The sequence below is a fragment of the Thermobia domestica genome, chromosome 1 (assembly GCF_964235325.1).
Source record: "Thermobia domestica chromosome 1, izTheDome1.hap1.1, whole genome shotgun sequence".
NCBI classification, from domain to species: Eukaryota; Metazoa; Arthropoda; class Insecta; order Zygentoma; family Lepismatidae; genus Thermobia; species Thermobia domestica.
The window spans coordinates 213,305,039-213,321,467 of NC_137454.1; the positions used below are offsets into that span (position 1 = coordinate 213,305,039).

Below are 16,429 nucleotides of genomic sequence, written 5' to 3' on the forward strand. Positions count from 1 at the left end.
TGAAATAAGCCATTACCGTTGACGTCGCAGCTAGCCGAGGCGCTGGATCTGGATGCACCATCGTTGGATTGTGGGTTGGTTGTGTAGATTGCCACACAAGTAATACTACTACTACCACTACTACTACTACTTTCAATACTACTAGTACGGTTTTAGTACTACTCCTTTCGGCATGTCACAGTCCTTACAACGCTTCTAATTTCTCCGTACACCCACACGAATCGTCATGATTGCATTGAGTGTTTTGAAGCTAATTACTTTTCCTGTTTCTTTCCTTTAATAAACTAAAACAATCTCTGTGGCTTGAAGAACCGATCAGTTAGTAAATTTGTACTAGAAAACTCTCATTCTTGCAACGAAATGCGAAAATTAAAATAACCAAAAAGTAGCAAACTGGACCGTTACGAGAGTGACATTAAAATTCTTAGTCGACAAATACTGTTAAGTGTCTGTGGGCCTAAATCTGTGGGTGGAGAGAGAAGAAGAAGAAACAATGGTTTGTTACGTAATAAAACACCTGCAGTCAAGAGAAATCAATTAATATGAGTATATATAATGACAAATAGGCTTATTAAAAAAAAAAATTTGCACTTGATTCTCAAAGAAAAAAAGTAATTTTAGAATTAATTTAACGGATAATAAAAAAGGCCAAAGTGGCAAAAGAATTTTATAAAATAAGCTATATTTAAGGCTATAAGCATTTCGTAGAATTGTATGGCTAGATGCCTCTCCAAATAGGCTAAATCGGCATCACTGGTTATGATATTGGTTGTTATTTCACTTTTCTACACATTGCCTTCTCTTTCTGTTTTGTTTTTTTTAAATATAGCTGACGACGACAACGGCAACCTTAAATAATTAGCTACCTATGATTCTGTTAATGTGTTATCAGTGGCACATGATTCCATCTAAAATCTCTATAATTGCATAAATTGCTTACACATTTGACTGATAAAGTCACAAAAATTGAAAAGTTTTCTAAATTGCATTTTCTAAACATTTTTTAAAATATAGTTCCTTAGCTAATAGATTTATGTTCAAATCTTCATCTATCGCTAAAATGAATTAATTTTTGTTTAACATTACATGGTAGGTATGGTTTCTGAACTCTGATACTGTGTCAAAGAAAATTTTCAGTTTTGCTACTACCTTTCTTTATACAGAAATTAGTTCTTTGTTTTCATACAATCCAAGACAGTAATCTTTCCAAACATTTAGCGTTGGAAGCTATCGCAGCAGAATTATCCCATTTCATTCTCTGATTTATCAGTGTTTTTTCTTTCTTTTTGTCTTATTTTTTTTAAAGTGTATTAGTGTATTTATTTTAGTTATTGCTTATCTTTTTTTATCTATTATTGAAATATCATTTTTGACCTATCATTGATTTTATTTTGGGTTGTACTCTAAAATAAATTGTGTTTGCTTGGAACAATATGCTGTGTTATTTCAACATCGGTAAACAAAAGTGTTCGAAAAGTTCTTGTTAAAAATTAACTAAGGTTTGTTGACGTCACTGTTCAGTAAAAAGAATTCGTCCTGTTCATTTACTTCGTTCTTTCTTTCTTGCTTAAATGTGTTAATTTCCTCAAATTAATTCATACTTTCCTCTTTAACGGTTTGCATTTTGAAGAAATATTGTCCCTGGTTAAATAAACTCATTTTTTGGGATTTCATTCATGTTTTATTTAACAAATGCACTGACTGGGTTCACCATCAGAACTCTGTAGTATGGAAATTGTTGTACAGTCAGGGACAAAAATACTTGAACCTCTGACTGCTATAACTATATTATGTCTGGTTTGATCACCCAGCTGCTTCAAATTAATACCTTCGACAATCTAGGGATCAACGTGCCAGAGGAAGGTATTGACTACGTAACTTTCAAAGTGTGGAATAGTTATGTCCGTCTGGCCTGTGTATGACGCAGGAGTGGGGTTTTTGAAACCAGGACAGAGCGAATAAGTTGCATAAAGAAGCAGAGGGAACAAGATAGATGAAATTGAATAAGGATTTAGGATTTAGATTTCAGGTCTTTCGGCATCTATGGCCAGGTTAGCCCGTCACGTTTAAGGGATGACGTCCCTCGGCGAGCACACTGTCCGAAGAAAGAAAGCGGTCTGGGGCCTGTATGTTAGGTACCACCCTGGCATTTGCCTGGTGTCAATGAGGAAAACCAAGGAAAACCTCATTCAGGATAACTGGCCTGAAAAAGCTTTTTACACTTTTTCGACCGAGTGCCTCCACCAGGAATCAAACAGGGTAATTGAATAAAGTGACGTTGTCAGAGTACTACAATTACTTATGAATGCTTGATAAGTAAATAATATTTTTTTTTTGTTATACTCATATGCAATGCGTGGTGAAATAATACATTACACACACAACGAGTTATAATGTTTATGATATATGACACTCAATGAACAAAATTCTCTAAACAATAGAGATTAATCTTAAAGTGGAGAATTTTTTTCGCGCATCAATTGCATAGCAAAAGCATGTCTCAGTACTCCACAGGGTTATAAACTGAGAAGTTACGTGTAAGTTGGGTTTGCTTAGGCGTTTGGGATGCTAACATAAGTACTGGATTCGAAATAATGAAGTTATAGCAGTCAGAGGTTCAAGTATTTTCTCACTGACAGTAATTTTTTTTTTTTAATTTTTTTTATTTTTACATTTTTATGATTTTACATTTCGTAACAACAGATCTGTGGTGTTTGGAAAAAGGGAACAACTCTAAAAATAATTTAAAAGTTACCATCATATTTGTTGAATATTCACGCCAAAAGAAATGGAAAAAATGAACTGCCTTAGTTTGCAACCTCTGGTCTCCGAACATCGATACCGCTAGAATTCATTCTACAGAACCATAACAAAATGATATACTTTTTTTCTTTTAAATACAAATCATGTCTGTTGCTTCAAAATGAGTCCAGTGCTTCCAAGGGATATTTTGAGAAAAATAACAGAGATATTTTGAGATACGAATCTACACATATATGGCTTATTATTATTATTATTCATAGTGGTACTCTTATTCATATTCGTTTCTAATACGACCTAAAAGATAAAAGTACACCAACTTGTCAAAGTTACTTCTTTATGTCAGTAAGTAAAACAACCTGTCAATATAACTTCTTTATGTCAAAGTTACAAGAACATTAGTTGCAGATGCTTGTGCAGCATTTCAGTTTATGTTTCTTTCTCTTTGCTAACACAGGAATCAATATAGATGAGAGCGAGTCTCAGTTTTTCATTACCACCTAGTTTTCAAAAGTCTGGATTAATGAGCGGCAAAAGGCCCATAACATCAATGAATTTTGTCTTAGGGATAGGATCGGAGAGTCCTAAGCAAGAGTTGACTGAATAAGAGCTGTATGTCGCCCTACTTTTCCGGCCTCCTACACTTGAAATTGGTCATCGTCGAATGATGTATTGTAAAATAACTTGCACTCGTTACCATACTAAGCCCAGTGTAAGTTGCGCTACTTGAAGGAAATTGTTCATATTGCGAAAAGTAAGAGATGACGCATATAATGAGGAAAATTTATAAATATCCTTGAGTCATATCCAGAATAGTTTGAAACAAGCCGAACCAGTTGACACCAATCATGAGGAATTGCAATTGCTATAGATACTCACTTTACAGTTTTCTTAACTATTGAGAGAACTGGATTGCATTTCAAATCCGTATAGCTCCTTATAAGGATTATATGGTTAATAATCTGTAGATTATGTTTCATTTGTGGAACACAAACTTTGCAGTCATGAAGAAGTTTTGTTCGAGGCATCATCGCTGTAAAACGTCACTTCATATATGTATTACCTAATATATATTCCATTATGTACCTATAAAAACAAGAAGCAATTTTATCGCCATCATGTTTGGATATTTCTTCATGCCACATACAACAATCAAGGTTGTTGGAGACTCCTTCATAAATGGCGACATTGTATGTCCAGAGAACCATTATACAAAATGAAACTGATGTTTCTAACTTCGGTATTGGAAGGCATTTTTGTAAATCGAAAGAAAACATGCGCTTCTTTTCATCATGAAAGGTGTCTTTATCCATCCTTTTTTTTCCTGGTATGCCCTAATTGTAGTTTTTTTTTTTTTTTTTTTTTTTTTTTTTTTTTTTTTTTTTTATGAGTCTGTAAGGTATGATGCAGTTGCTCCTTTTCCTTATTTGATTTCTAGAATTTAAGTTGGATTAGCAGATCACATTTATGGTATGTGTCCGTTTTAATTTTTTGAACTTAATATTACTATCTTTTAACACAAAAGCTCCAGTTCTGTTGTAATGTTCACAAAGTTCGGTGACAAAAGTGGAATAGTTGTCACTCAATTGACAGTTAATTTAGGAAAAACGCATGAGTTGGACATCTTCCCGTATTCTCAAATATAATATTATGTGTTTGGACTTGTTCCATTTTGAGCAATTTCTGTAGCAGTCAAAATATTCATGATACCTGTATTCCTGTTCTCCTTTATGAAAGAAGAGTAAACATTACGTAGGAAACTATGGATAACTGAAAATCGGCAATTTTGGACTTGTTCCCCTTTTCTTACACATCATAGAAATATTGTTACAGTTTACGGATTTACTCAGATTTATAATATTTTCTTAGTTATTATTACTATTGTTCTTATCGTTTTTATTATTATCGTAATAAAACATTCCAAACATAATTTATTTCAAACCAGTTTCTCTGTTTAATGTATTGTAGTCAGAATAATTATTTCGGAAATTAAGTCTTTTTAAGGTTATGGCAGTACATTTATAAATAGTTATGCCTTGTTAATGTTGAGGTTTCCTAATATTAACTTGAGAAATATTTTAATTCACGACCTGTCCCTTCTCTATGCTATTGATTTTATGTACTGCCTTGTATTTGTCATATAATCATTTCTCTAAGTATAGATCAGTTTTCAATCTTTTTCTTTTCTGCAGTTCCATGTTATCTCAATGTATTTAAACAGAGTAGTATAGTTTAGTGTTCATTTTTAAAAATAATTATTCAAATTTATATTTGGAGAGGGGAAATGCAGACAAAAACAGACAAAAAATTTTGTTTCATTCTAATTACGAGAAATGTAAACAAAATTATAGCAACAGTGTGGAAGATCCCAAACAGGAGACAAAATATAACTTATACTAGTAGACGGCAGGAGCTCATGGTATACACCGAATGTATATACAACCCATACAAGTGATCATGTAGAAGGGATCACAACGAACGTTGTCTTATACAATACTGCAACGCATGTTCACACGTACACACGAATATATTTATGCAAGATTAAAACAATGATCCGATATTTATTTGTTCCATTACTATAATTCTTTCAAAAGTGTCATTTTATAACATGCTATTCCTCATATTCAAATTATTAATGGCAAATTGAACTGAACATTTCTGGAAATTTATTTAGTGTGATTTTCAAAAATGTGCACCAAGAATAAAACAAAATCATCTCAAAAATCCTGCTCGAAATGTATAGCATGACCTTATGTCATAACATTGACAACAGATATATTACATAGACGATATTGAGTAATATTGGAACGTTATTCTTATTCATATGAATTTATTCCCTGTAATTTGAATTGATTTGCTGGAACCATATATACGAGGTCTGTAGTAAGATTGTGCGATAATTTGATATATCAATAGAACTATAATATTTTCAATATCTATTTTGGATATTCAAATTTGCTTTGGCACAGCCTTAGTCATTAGTCCAGTAACGTAAATGAGACAGAGCATTGCATCGATGTTATTAACAACAATCAATCTGGTGATGATATCCAATCGTTCCATCAAGAACAGAACCTGAGGTGACTAATGAAAATAATTTAAATTTACAGTCATTTTTAATTACATTAATTTCAAGTTAGTTCATATTACTTGAACTAAACCTTACAAATTTATCTACGTTGCCACTATCTTTTTTCTTTACATTTCTCGTATTATTGATGGTACTGTAAAGCAAATACGAGATAATATGTGTAAGCATACGTCTAGCACAAATACAAATATAAAAATATCAATGTGCTCGAAAGGAATAGGATGAAATAATTCTCAAGCATGTGACTTAAGCACACAGTACATACCTAGGAACGCACACACATAACAATGCTACATACAAAAGCAAATGGTAATTATAAATATAAAACATACATTGACCCAAAACAAACTGCATACAGCGTAATAGATAAAAATCACTGAAAGCATGTTTTAATATTGTGATTTTTAGTTTGAAGTTACAATATTCACTAAACTTACCTTCCGTCATGATAAACTTATTGGTTAAAAATTACGTTAAATTGCTTGATAGATTAAACAAGATAAAGTCAGTTCATAATGCTATACAAGATATATGAGCAAGATGAGATAAACTATTAAACTTTCACAGTTTCATTTACGTAAAACAGTTACAATCACATATACGTTATATTCATGAAATACACAATACAGGCTTACACAGAAGATAATGTTACGTAATATTCTAACGAACTTAAGAAACATATATTTTGGAGAGACACTGCATAAAATGAAGAACATAAAATACAGATATCATGCGAATATGAAACTAAAGTTACACACAAAACATGGTATAACGTTAAAGACATCACATGAAGCACGAAAAGTCAATTAATAATATTGTTTACACCTATTATATTTTATTTAATCAATTTATTTTAAAAAAATCCATTTAAAGAAACGCTGCATACATAATGTTAATCGAACACATTTCAGAAATTTTATCAAATAGCATTCACTGGGAATCATATTTCTATCTTTTATGTTCATTTTATATTATAATTTCATAAATAAAGAAGTATTACTTCAACATATGAAATTAAAATTTGTTTTTACTTAATTAATATAAAGTTCAGTTAGGCATTTCTCGGTTTTCATATTTATAATTTATTGTACGATATTAAAACACAAGTTTTTAGTAATAATATTAATGAAATGTAATATCAAATAGAATCAACAATGTTTCTTAAGTAATATTTATTGTTGAGAAATATGATTGCCAAAAAATTCATTTGCAACGTCACAACTTACTCAACAAACTAATGAATAAAATACATTACAAAATGTATAGTCCTTTTATTTCAGTATATTTTGTAAATAAACATGAAATGTATAATATTGATTTTTGAAATATTTTGAAAGGGTGCAAAAGCAATGAAAACAAAAGCAAACATCTTTCTAATATTAAACACAAATCGAAATATTTCTCTCATTCGTAAATAGAATATAATTCATGTTCTAGACACCTGTGACATGAAACTGAAGAACATTTTCTTCAGATTTTACAAATGAATGATTTAAGTTGATAAATAATTGAGATTCTTGTTAAGTTTACTGAGAATATTCTTTATTTTACGATATTGTGTCTACTGTAAAAATTACAGAAAATGATGACGAATAATATTATTCTTAAACTCAAACTTATCTCTATTATAAATAAAGTCACATTGCACTATTTTGAGTAATTTTTATAAACTTTATTTTCTAATTCTGGTCATGGCACTTGAAGTATTTTTTTCTAAATATCTCTTATAAGAAGTATATATAATCTCCATTATATAAAACCTTACCTGTATAATGTATCTTCCGCTTCTTTCATGTTAATAAAATACTGATGATAATCAGAATCTTTTACGACGGTGTAGTTTATACGTGATTGTCTTGCAAGCTGTTCCAGCGATTGAACTGGTGACTAGAAATCAATACAAAACGGATAAAATACGAACAAATTTATTATTAATATAAGGTGCTTCAGTTTTCTTCTTAATGCTGCTGCACAGCGTCTTCCTTATATCTTTCCAAGTGTCCCAAAATTTAATATAGTTAGAATCTTGAATGATATTTGCTACAGGCATAATTTCTCGAAACTCTTAAGTTCATATATTCTTTTGATTTCCTTTTCAGAGTCGAAAACTTAAAAGAAACTAAAGAGAATGAGAGTTTGTAAGAAAGAAATATTGATGTGCAAGATGAAGTAGACTGTGATGTCACAAACCAACAGCCAAAATTTGTGTACTACTTTGAAGTCGAATTTATTTGATTGTGGCTCTATATAGAAATCTTATATTTGACCCTTTCTATATTATTATTCATATTATATATATTACTGAAATACAAGGTTTTTTCATAAAATGTAAGATATCAATTTTCTAGCAGAAAATTACACAGATAAGAAAGGATTGGAAAATATTGGAACTATCGAAATAACAGTTTTATTCGTCTTCAGCGAAGAACGAAATAAAGTCATTATATGGAGAAAAATAAATAAGAATCCAGAAAACTTCGAGTCATTTTTTTTAAACAATAAAAAACTAACAAACAAAACTAAAATGATTAGAATCTCACTCTCACAGTTCCTGAAGCGTAATTATAGTCATAGCTACTGGAAGATCAAAGTTTGATAATTATCTCCTACGTGATACTCTATAATAAAATAAAAGTTAATTATTATTATAGAAATTCATAGCAAACCACAAAAACTGAAACCCAAATTGTCTCTCTCAGCTGTTATTGCTGGAATAATCTGTCCCAAAAATCTGTTAGAAAAAATAACATTCAATATGAAATTAGCATTTCATTCTCAGCGGTAAATAAGCGAAAATATGTGCTATTATTTCATGTTTAAAAAGTCATCCACTGGCAAAACAAACTGGTGCACAAGAAGTTAAAACTGTGATTGTAAATGTTGTTTTTCATTCAATCTTAGCAAAATGTTGGATCTCCTTTGAATAATCACACAACGGATAAGCAACTCAACACGGAAAATAAAACGAAACTTGAATTTGGTTTCCAATTTCCATTTTTTAAATTTACCTGTACAGTTCTTGTTCAGCCCCAGCCATATTTAAGAAATACTGTTCAATTGATGTACCGGCCATTAGAGTGTAGTTGATTTTGGATTGTCGAGCCAACTCATCCAGAGAAGCAACAGGCGTCTATATAATATTTTAATAATTAATAAATCTAGAGAAACTATCCTGAAAGATACTCAATACAACATAACGCCTTTATAGGATATTTCCTAAGGGATAAAATTAAAGGAATTAATTCTTTATGGACGTCGATACGATAGCTAGTATAGTCGTAAAAACAAAAATCATATTTAGAAATTGATAAGACTAAAATCGAAGAAGAAAATTTGAATTTTCTTGCCTAGAATGATTTGGTTCTTCAAAAAACTGTGGGGAAAATATAGAATTTAAAATTTATATTAAAATTCAAACACTCTATTACTTTTGCCTTCGTGTTAATATGAAAAATAAATCTTAAATATTAATTGTGAAAATCGTATCATACCGTTAAGAAATTACTGTAATAACTAAGGCAGCTCACTAGTTTTAAAAAATCTTGACAAATAAAGATTTTTTTCTTATTAGCTGTGACAATTGGGACTTTCCACAGACCACAATAAGAGTCAATGAAGAGAATTAAGTGTTTAAAAGATTAAACATATATATATATATATATATATATATATATATATATATATATATATATATATATATATATTTATATTTATATCCAATAAATGTGTTTTACATGCACTTATGTGTTAAGCACACTTGCTGAGTATTTGGATTTGTCAGTCTATTTAAAAACTTATAATTTCTGTGAAGTGATAGATTCATACAACACTCGGTTGAAGAAGTGAAAATTATGATAAAGTGTGTAGTTCGTGTAATAGTTTATCATGTTATAAGATCGATTCTTAGTGCAAGCATTAAAAATGCACATATATCAACTACACATAAAATAGACGATACACATACATGTAAAATAGAATTACACAGCTTTTTATTACTTTTATACTCCTGAAACTTTGTGGATATCTAATGAAAATCCAGCACTAAAACAGAAGTATTGACATAGCAGGTAGGACTTAAATCTCCTTTGACATTTAACCATTGTTAAATTCTAATAAAATTTTAAAAGACATATTGTTCGATATCATTTTGTTAAATGCTCTCACAACAGAGATCAGTTCAATAAGTTAGTCTACTTTTTCTTTAGTTTTATCGTCCATGATAAGCTCGAAACAACGTTACCTGAGTTTACTTACTTACTTTTAAAAAAATGTGTTTACTTAATTATTACATTAAATTAGTTCTTACCTGCATTCTTTCGACAGTAAGAAAGGCAGCCAAGTTAGCTGTAAAGGTGGCCAACATAAGAACCACGAACAACCAATAGGCGGCGACAAGAGTTCGACCTGATAGTGCCTTAGGAGCTTCTCCCCCTCCTTGAGGCGTGAAAGAAGTTAGAGCAAACCAAAAACTCTCTTTCAAGGTAAATTCTCTGTAAAGAAAAAGAATTGAAACCTTGGTAATAATGGAAATAATTATTTTCTTTTATTTATTGTTGTATTAAGCATCTAAAAAAAATAGTTTCTGGGGCTATATTTACAATGTAAGACATTAGGTTTTGGTTACTCATTTATGATTCGCTTTATTTAATTCCTAATGCTTTGCAAGTAACTTTGTTCTCTCATCCTCAAAGTTCAATATTTTAAAGGTTGTAGGATAGCGTTGTAGATTATGTGGTACAATTTTAAAATAGATTGCTATTATCAATTAACCATTAATTTTAAATATTTATTAGCATTTTGAATAACGTTATGAAAGAAATAGTGGACACAAAAGCTAATTATATTTGTATAGTATTTATATAGTAGACGTCTATTTAGGTATATAGAAGAGGCTATGATAGAATTCTTGGATAAAAACGAGAAACGCGTAAAAGTAAATGGTCAGGTTTTCAGCACAATAAGATTTGCTGATGACATAGCATTGATAGCGGAGAACAATGAGGACATGCAAGAAGCACTTTCAAACTTGAACGACCAACTGGAAAAAACATGCAAAATGAAGATAAATAAGAAGAAAATGAAAGTGATAAAGTGCACAAGAGCAGGACAGGAAGGGGCAAACGCATGGCTAGATGGAGAGAAAATCGAAGACGTTAAAACGTTCTCCTATTTGGGAAGTCTAATATCCTCGGACGGAAGAAGTGAAAAAGATCTAAGTTCCAAAATAGCACAGGCTAAACAAGCATTAAATAGGAAAAGAGGACTACTAACATCAAGAAATGTGTCGCTGGACACATGTGTAAACGATTTATTAAGACACTGGTGTGGAGCGTGGCGCTGTACGGATCAGAGACGTGGACATTGAGAAAAGCTGAAATATTCAAACAGGAAGCATTTAAAATGTGGAGTCGGCGCAGAATGCTGTGCATATCATGGACCGAAAGAAAAAGGAATGAAGATGTATTAAAGGAAGCTAATGAAGGACGACAGATCATGAACACAATAGGAAAAAGAAGAAACAGCATGCTTGGCCATCTTATTCGACACTCCGATTGGATCACTGTGCTAATAGAGGGAAAAGCAGAAGGAAAAGCAGGAAGAGGAAGACCAAGGATAGAATATCTAGATGCAGTTACGAAGAAGAGGCCTTATCAAACTATAAAACAGCTCTCCCAAGCGAAAGAAAAAAGTTTTAAAATTCCCATGTTGCCCACCAACCTATGGTTGAGGTAAACAAGAAGATAGTATTTTCTATTAGCTATGTTCTTTATTCAGTATGTACTATTTCTATGTACTGTTTCAGTTATAATATTCTAATTTAAACAGATAATAATAATAATAATAATAATAATAATAATATAAAGGAAAATATTATAGTTGCTATGTCGTGCAATTCGTGTTATTTATTTTAATATCTTTATATCTTATTAATATAAGGAGATTATTAAAGTTGAAGTTACCATATTTCATATAATTACCTGCATGGGTAAGGATACATTTCTTTGTTGTTTTGTGCGCTGTATGGAGAGTACTTATCCAAAATCCAGATCATGACACCAGTGACAGAAAGTGCTCCAACGATGCTTAGCCATACTTCCAGTTTCAACACAGTCATAAATTTGAATAGAGATGTCTTCCTCACTGGTTTACGGATCACTGTTCGAAGATGCAACAAAATGAGTGAATACGCGTATCATATCGTAGCCACTTATTTTTTTTTTTTTTTAGTTTTAGGTTGATGAAAAAGTAATAAAGTTTTTTAAACTTTATTTTCATTATTGTATACCATCTACATTTTCATGGTTTGTTTTTAAAATCACTTTACGTAAAATGTACTGCTTTTTACTGACGGTGGAAACACTGTAGGAAATTAATTAAATGCTTTATTTAGTAAAGGGTCACCTAGAATCGTTTTCATGGGTATGAAAAAAATGAAATCTTTAGTTCCACCCGTATTCACTGTATGCTTGAGAGAGTCATGATAACATATAGATGAATAGTGACAAATTAATTTGTTAGATATTGTCGAAGTATAGGGAAAAAAGGACTAGCCTGAGAGAACCTACGATATGTTACTATAGAGTTCATATTTTACGGCATCAAACCTGTGACCCTCTACAATAATAGTGCATGTTTTAGCACTAAGTCATAATATCTTTAGTTTTCACATTAACAGAATTGGACCTATCTTAAAATTCATCCCTCGAAAGTACTACTGGGGCTTAAAAACTGATAAATATTAAACGCTGTGCACCCTTGTAACACAACTATAGAAATAAAAACTGAATATTTTCACTAGAGAATATTAATAGCTTTATAAATATTGTATAAAACATCGTAGTGGCATGTAATCTAGAAGTTATAAAATTGTGAAATTAATTAAATATAATCTAAAATTGCTAATCTAGTTTAATATTTGTGTACCTGGCAGAAAAAGAATTGGTAGTTTTATGCAAAGTTTGGAAATGTTATCATGTTATACACAAACTATTGTTATAATTAATGTAATTAAAATAAACCGTATGTAACTAATAATATATCAAATGGAACTTGCAAGACGCAAGACTTTTGTGAGATATTTTAGTTATTCAAGACATTTTGTTTTATTATATTGCAATTATAAACAAATTAAATCATTCTTTTCATTTCGATATCTTGCTAATCAATTTCATATGTGCTAATGTTAATTAGTCAGTAGGAATACCTGCCTAAGCGTACAATGTAACTATTAATTGAAACCCAAAGTAAGCTGTAGAAATCCTTCAGTAAACATTAATAGTAACAATTTGATTGGTTGTTAATGAACGAGCTCGAGGCGAAAAAATAAATGTGTATAATACACATGTAGCAGGGAAAGACATGTTTTCTAACAAATGTGTAGGAATATTGATGGTTTCTGCTAATCTTCTTTGAATAATAGAAGTAATATTTTTTTCCTAATTCCAATAGAAAGTGTCTTCTCCGGTCCATTTTATTGCAGAGCTACTCTATATGCTTGTGACATAAATAAGCTTACAATATATATTTACTTCTCGTATGTCCATAACATCCATGAACAAGACCAAGGGCCAAATTCTTTTCGACTGCAGTGTCCTCTGCACCTAATTTATCAAAAGTATTCACGGGTCCCTTGGTTTGTTATAAGTGCGATATCAGGTTTGAAATCATGTTCCACTTCACTAATGGTACGTTCATAATGTTCTATAGAGAGGAGTATGCCAGTTTTCCAACTTTTAGAGAAAATGAGACCAACGTGTGCTAATTAGTAAGTTAAGTATAGAGAAATATTGATGTCTAGATCTACTTGGCAAAAACTCCTTAGGAATAAAATCCTTATTTTTACGAACAATGCGTTGGCGAGATCAATACTTGTGAAAACATTATTGGTCGTTATTTCGTAGCCAGATTCCAAATGATTCGTCAAATCCATTACTCCTCTTTTCTCTTGATCCTTTAAAACTCAAAACTGAACCTCACATGAAAGTAAAGATGAAAATATTCTAAATGGACTGGGCAATACAGTTGACCTAAATAAAAAACCATGCTTCCTCTGTATTGATCATGTAGTTGGGAGGCAGAACAATTTGAATTTTCAAATATTCTTTCTTTAGTGGATTAGGAAGAAGAAATTTCTTGAAGTATAATTCACCACATAGAAATTAAAACTAGAACGATAAATTTAAAACTTAAGTCGTAATAGTAAGACAAAAATAGGAATTTATGAAAGGAAGAATTCATAAAGAAATCGACTGCCATGTATTTGGAAGTAAATTCCAAATATATTCCTGATACTCTGCAGTATAATACTCGTAGACTTACCTATAGAGATACCGGACTGATCAAAATATGGAGCTACGAAGTCTACTACCTCCTCCCTTTCCGATGTCATTGTGAGTGCAGCAACCACAATATCTGTCTCCTGTAGAATTAAAACAAAACAATTTATTAAATTAAATATTCCTTAAATCAGAGCAAATCGATTTTCTTCTTTTTACCTTTCGTGAAAGATTTCGATGTTCACATAAAACTATGCCCAAACAGTTTTCTTTTCAAGAGTACATTTATGTTCAGATAATAATTGAGTCAGAGTCAGAATTAGGTTAAAAAAAACACTACTTCATATGAAACTTGAAAATCGAAAATTAATTGGACTCTTAACTTTAGCCCTTTACTACAAATTAATTTGATACCTAACATATGGTATTATTGACTATTTGTGTACTTGTCTTTGAAATTAGAATTCTATTTCATGTCCATCATAATATCAGTCTATATTGTGTTTCAATCAATGTGTCTTGTTCAGTTGGGATCAAAATTATCAAAACCTTAACATAGAGGAAATATTACAATACTGTATGGTGACAATGGGGTGATTTTATTTTTTGTATTGTTCTTCAACTGTAATTTTCTAATTACAATATTTCGAGAAATAGTACAATACGATTCTTGATTAATTTCTCGTGAAGTTTCTAAGTTATCCAGATGGCAAATAATAAACAAAAATAAATTATTATACAATTTCATATTTGATTAACCTTAAGAAAAAGTTTTAATACAAATAATAATAGGACTTGATTGATTACATCTTAATCAGAATCATCAGTTTATAAATACCATTAGATCCTACCTCATCTTAATAGCAATAACTAAAGAACAGTTGCTCATAAATATTATTACCCTACCTGAATAGGAATCACAAAAGTAATCTAGTCATACATATGAAATGACCCTAACTTAATAAGAAACACTAAACAAAATTTGATTGTAAGTATTATCACTTATCTCAACAAAAATCAACAAATAATAGTTATAGATATCATAACCCTAAGTTAACATAGAAATCACTCAAGAATATCTAGTTAAAATATTTTCCATAAAGAAAAGAAAATAAAGCTATCTTTTTACACGTTACTATTTAACTTCGGATAAAAAAAACAACTCTTATAATATAAGACTTACTCCTCTAGCAAGATCCCCAATGACTCCATCCCATGTACCATTCTCATATCGTTTTCCATACGTTCCGCTCTCTGGAAACACTAGTTCATAATCGAAATCCATTTTCTCAGCCAGTTTATCCAAGAGATCAACACAGTAGCCCTGCCAAATCTCTTTCCCATTCTGATCCTTAATCGGTTGCCCACTTGAATCTCTTTTCATGTATGCCCAGGGGAGTGACTTTAAAAACAAATGAAACAAAGGAAATTAGAACTATGTAGAAGCAAGCGATTGCAACTTTCTTTATAAAGATGTAAATATAAATGAAATAAGATACAATGTATTTTATTATATGCATATTTTAGGAACAATCTATACTCCAAAAACATTTAAAATTTTAAATATACATAAATTTCACTACTTAGAAATTAGTATATTTATTTACGTTTCTTTTGATGTATTTATATATACATTAACACTCAGCTCTATTTTTGTAGTTAGTTTGTTGGCATTCAGTTAGTTGTTGTGGATAAGACCATATACACATCCCTTTTGTTCTAAGATTATACAGTATGAGTATCGTAAAGTATAATTTTACTACTTTATTTAAGTTTGCCGTACTTTACTTGTAATTTTTACTAGTTAACGTTTAAATACCGTATGTTAAGAATCTACAATAATTTTTTTCATAATCTAAGGTATTTTAAATGTTGGTTTCAGAAATTCACTTTGGTTAGTTGGTATATTTGGAGTTTAGCGTCCCGGTCAGCACCGAGGATATGGACCTACATGGACCTACAACTTAATGTGGGATCCAAACTATATCAGAAAACGAACCTGAGTCTCTCGTAACAAAGGCATGCACACTAACTACATAGCCACGAGCTACTTCCATATTTAGTTTAATTAGTTTATTGTAGCCATTGTTGTAAGGTAATTCTATGGTGCTTTCATTCTTGTATATTGTTGATAAGATAGGATAGTGTCTAATTTCTTTATCATCGGTGATCCTTCAACAGGGTTGTAGTGCCAAATGTGACGTGTGGTTAGCCATGGTGGGGTTGTAAGGTATGTCTATTTTTTATTCCTTGTGAATAAATGTTAAGTGATCTCGCCTTCGAGACGAGAGCGGTCTCATGT

General features: G+C 30.8%; 1 protein-coding gene across 1 annotated transcript in view; it reads right to left on the reverse strand.

Annotated features, from left to right (window-relative positions):
* The window catches only part of LOC145693573 (ionotropic receptor coreceptor Ir8a-like), a 94,028-nt gene that overhangs the window by 15,544 nt on the left and 62,055 nt on the right, over positions 1-16,429 (reverse strand). The window contains exons 4-8 of the mRNA XM_081769674.1: positions 15,311-15,529; positions 14,171-14,270; positions 11,830-12,007; positions 10,158-10,341; positions 7,617-7,738 (exon numbers count right to left, since the gene is read on the reverse strand). Coding sequence (XP_081625800.1) covers positions 7,617-7,738; positions 10,158-10,341; positions 11,830-12,007; positions 14,171-14,270; positions 15,311-15,529 — 803 coding nt within the window. The remainder of the gene's footprint in view (positions 1-7,616; positions 7,739-10,157; positions 10,342-11,829; positions 12,008-14,170; positions 14,271-15,310; positions 15,530-16,429) is intronic.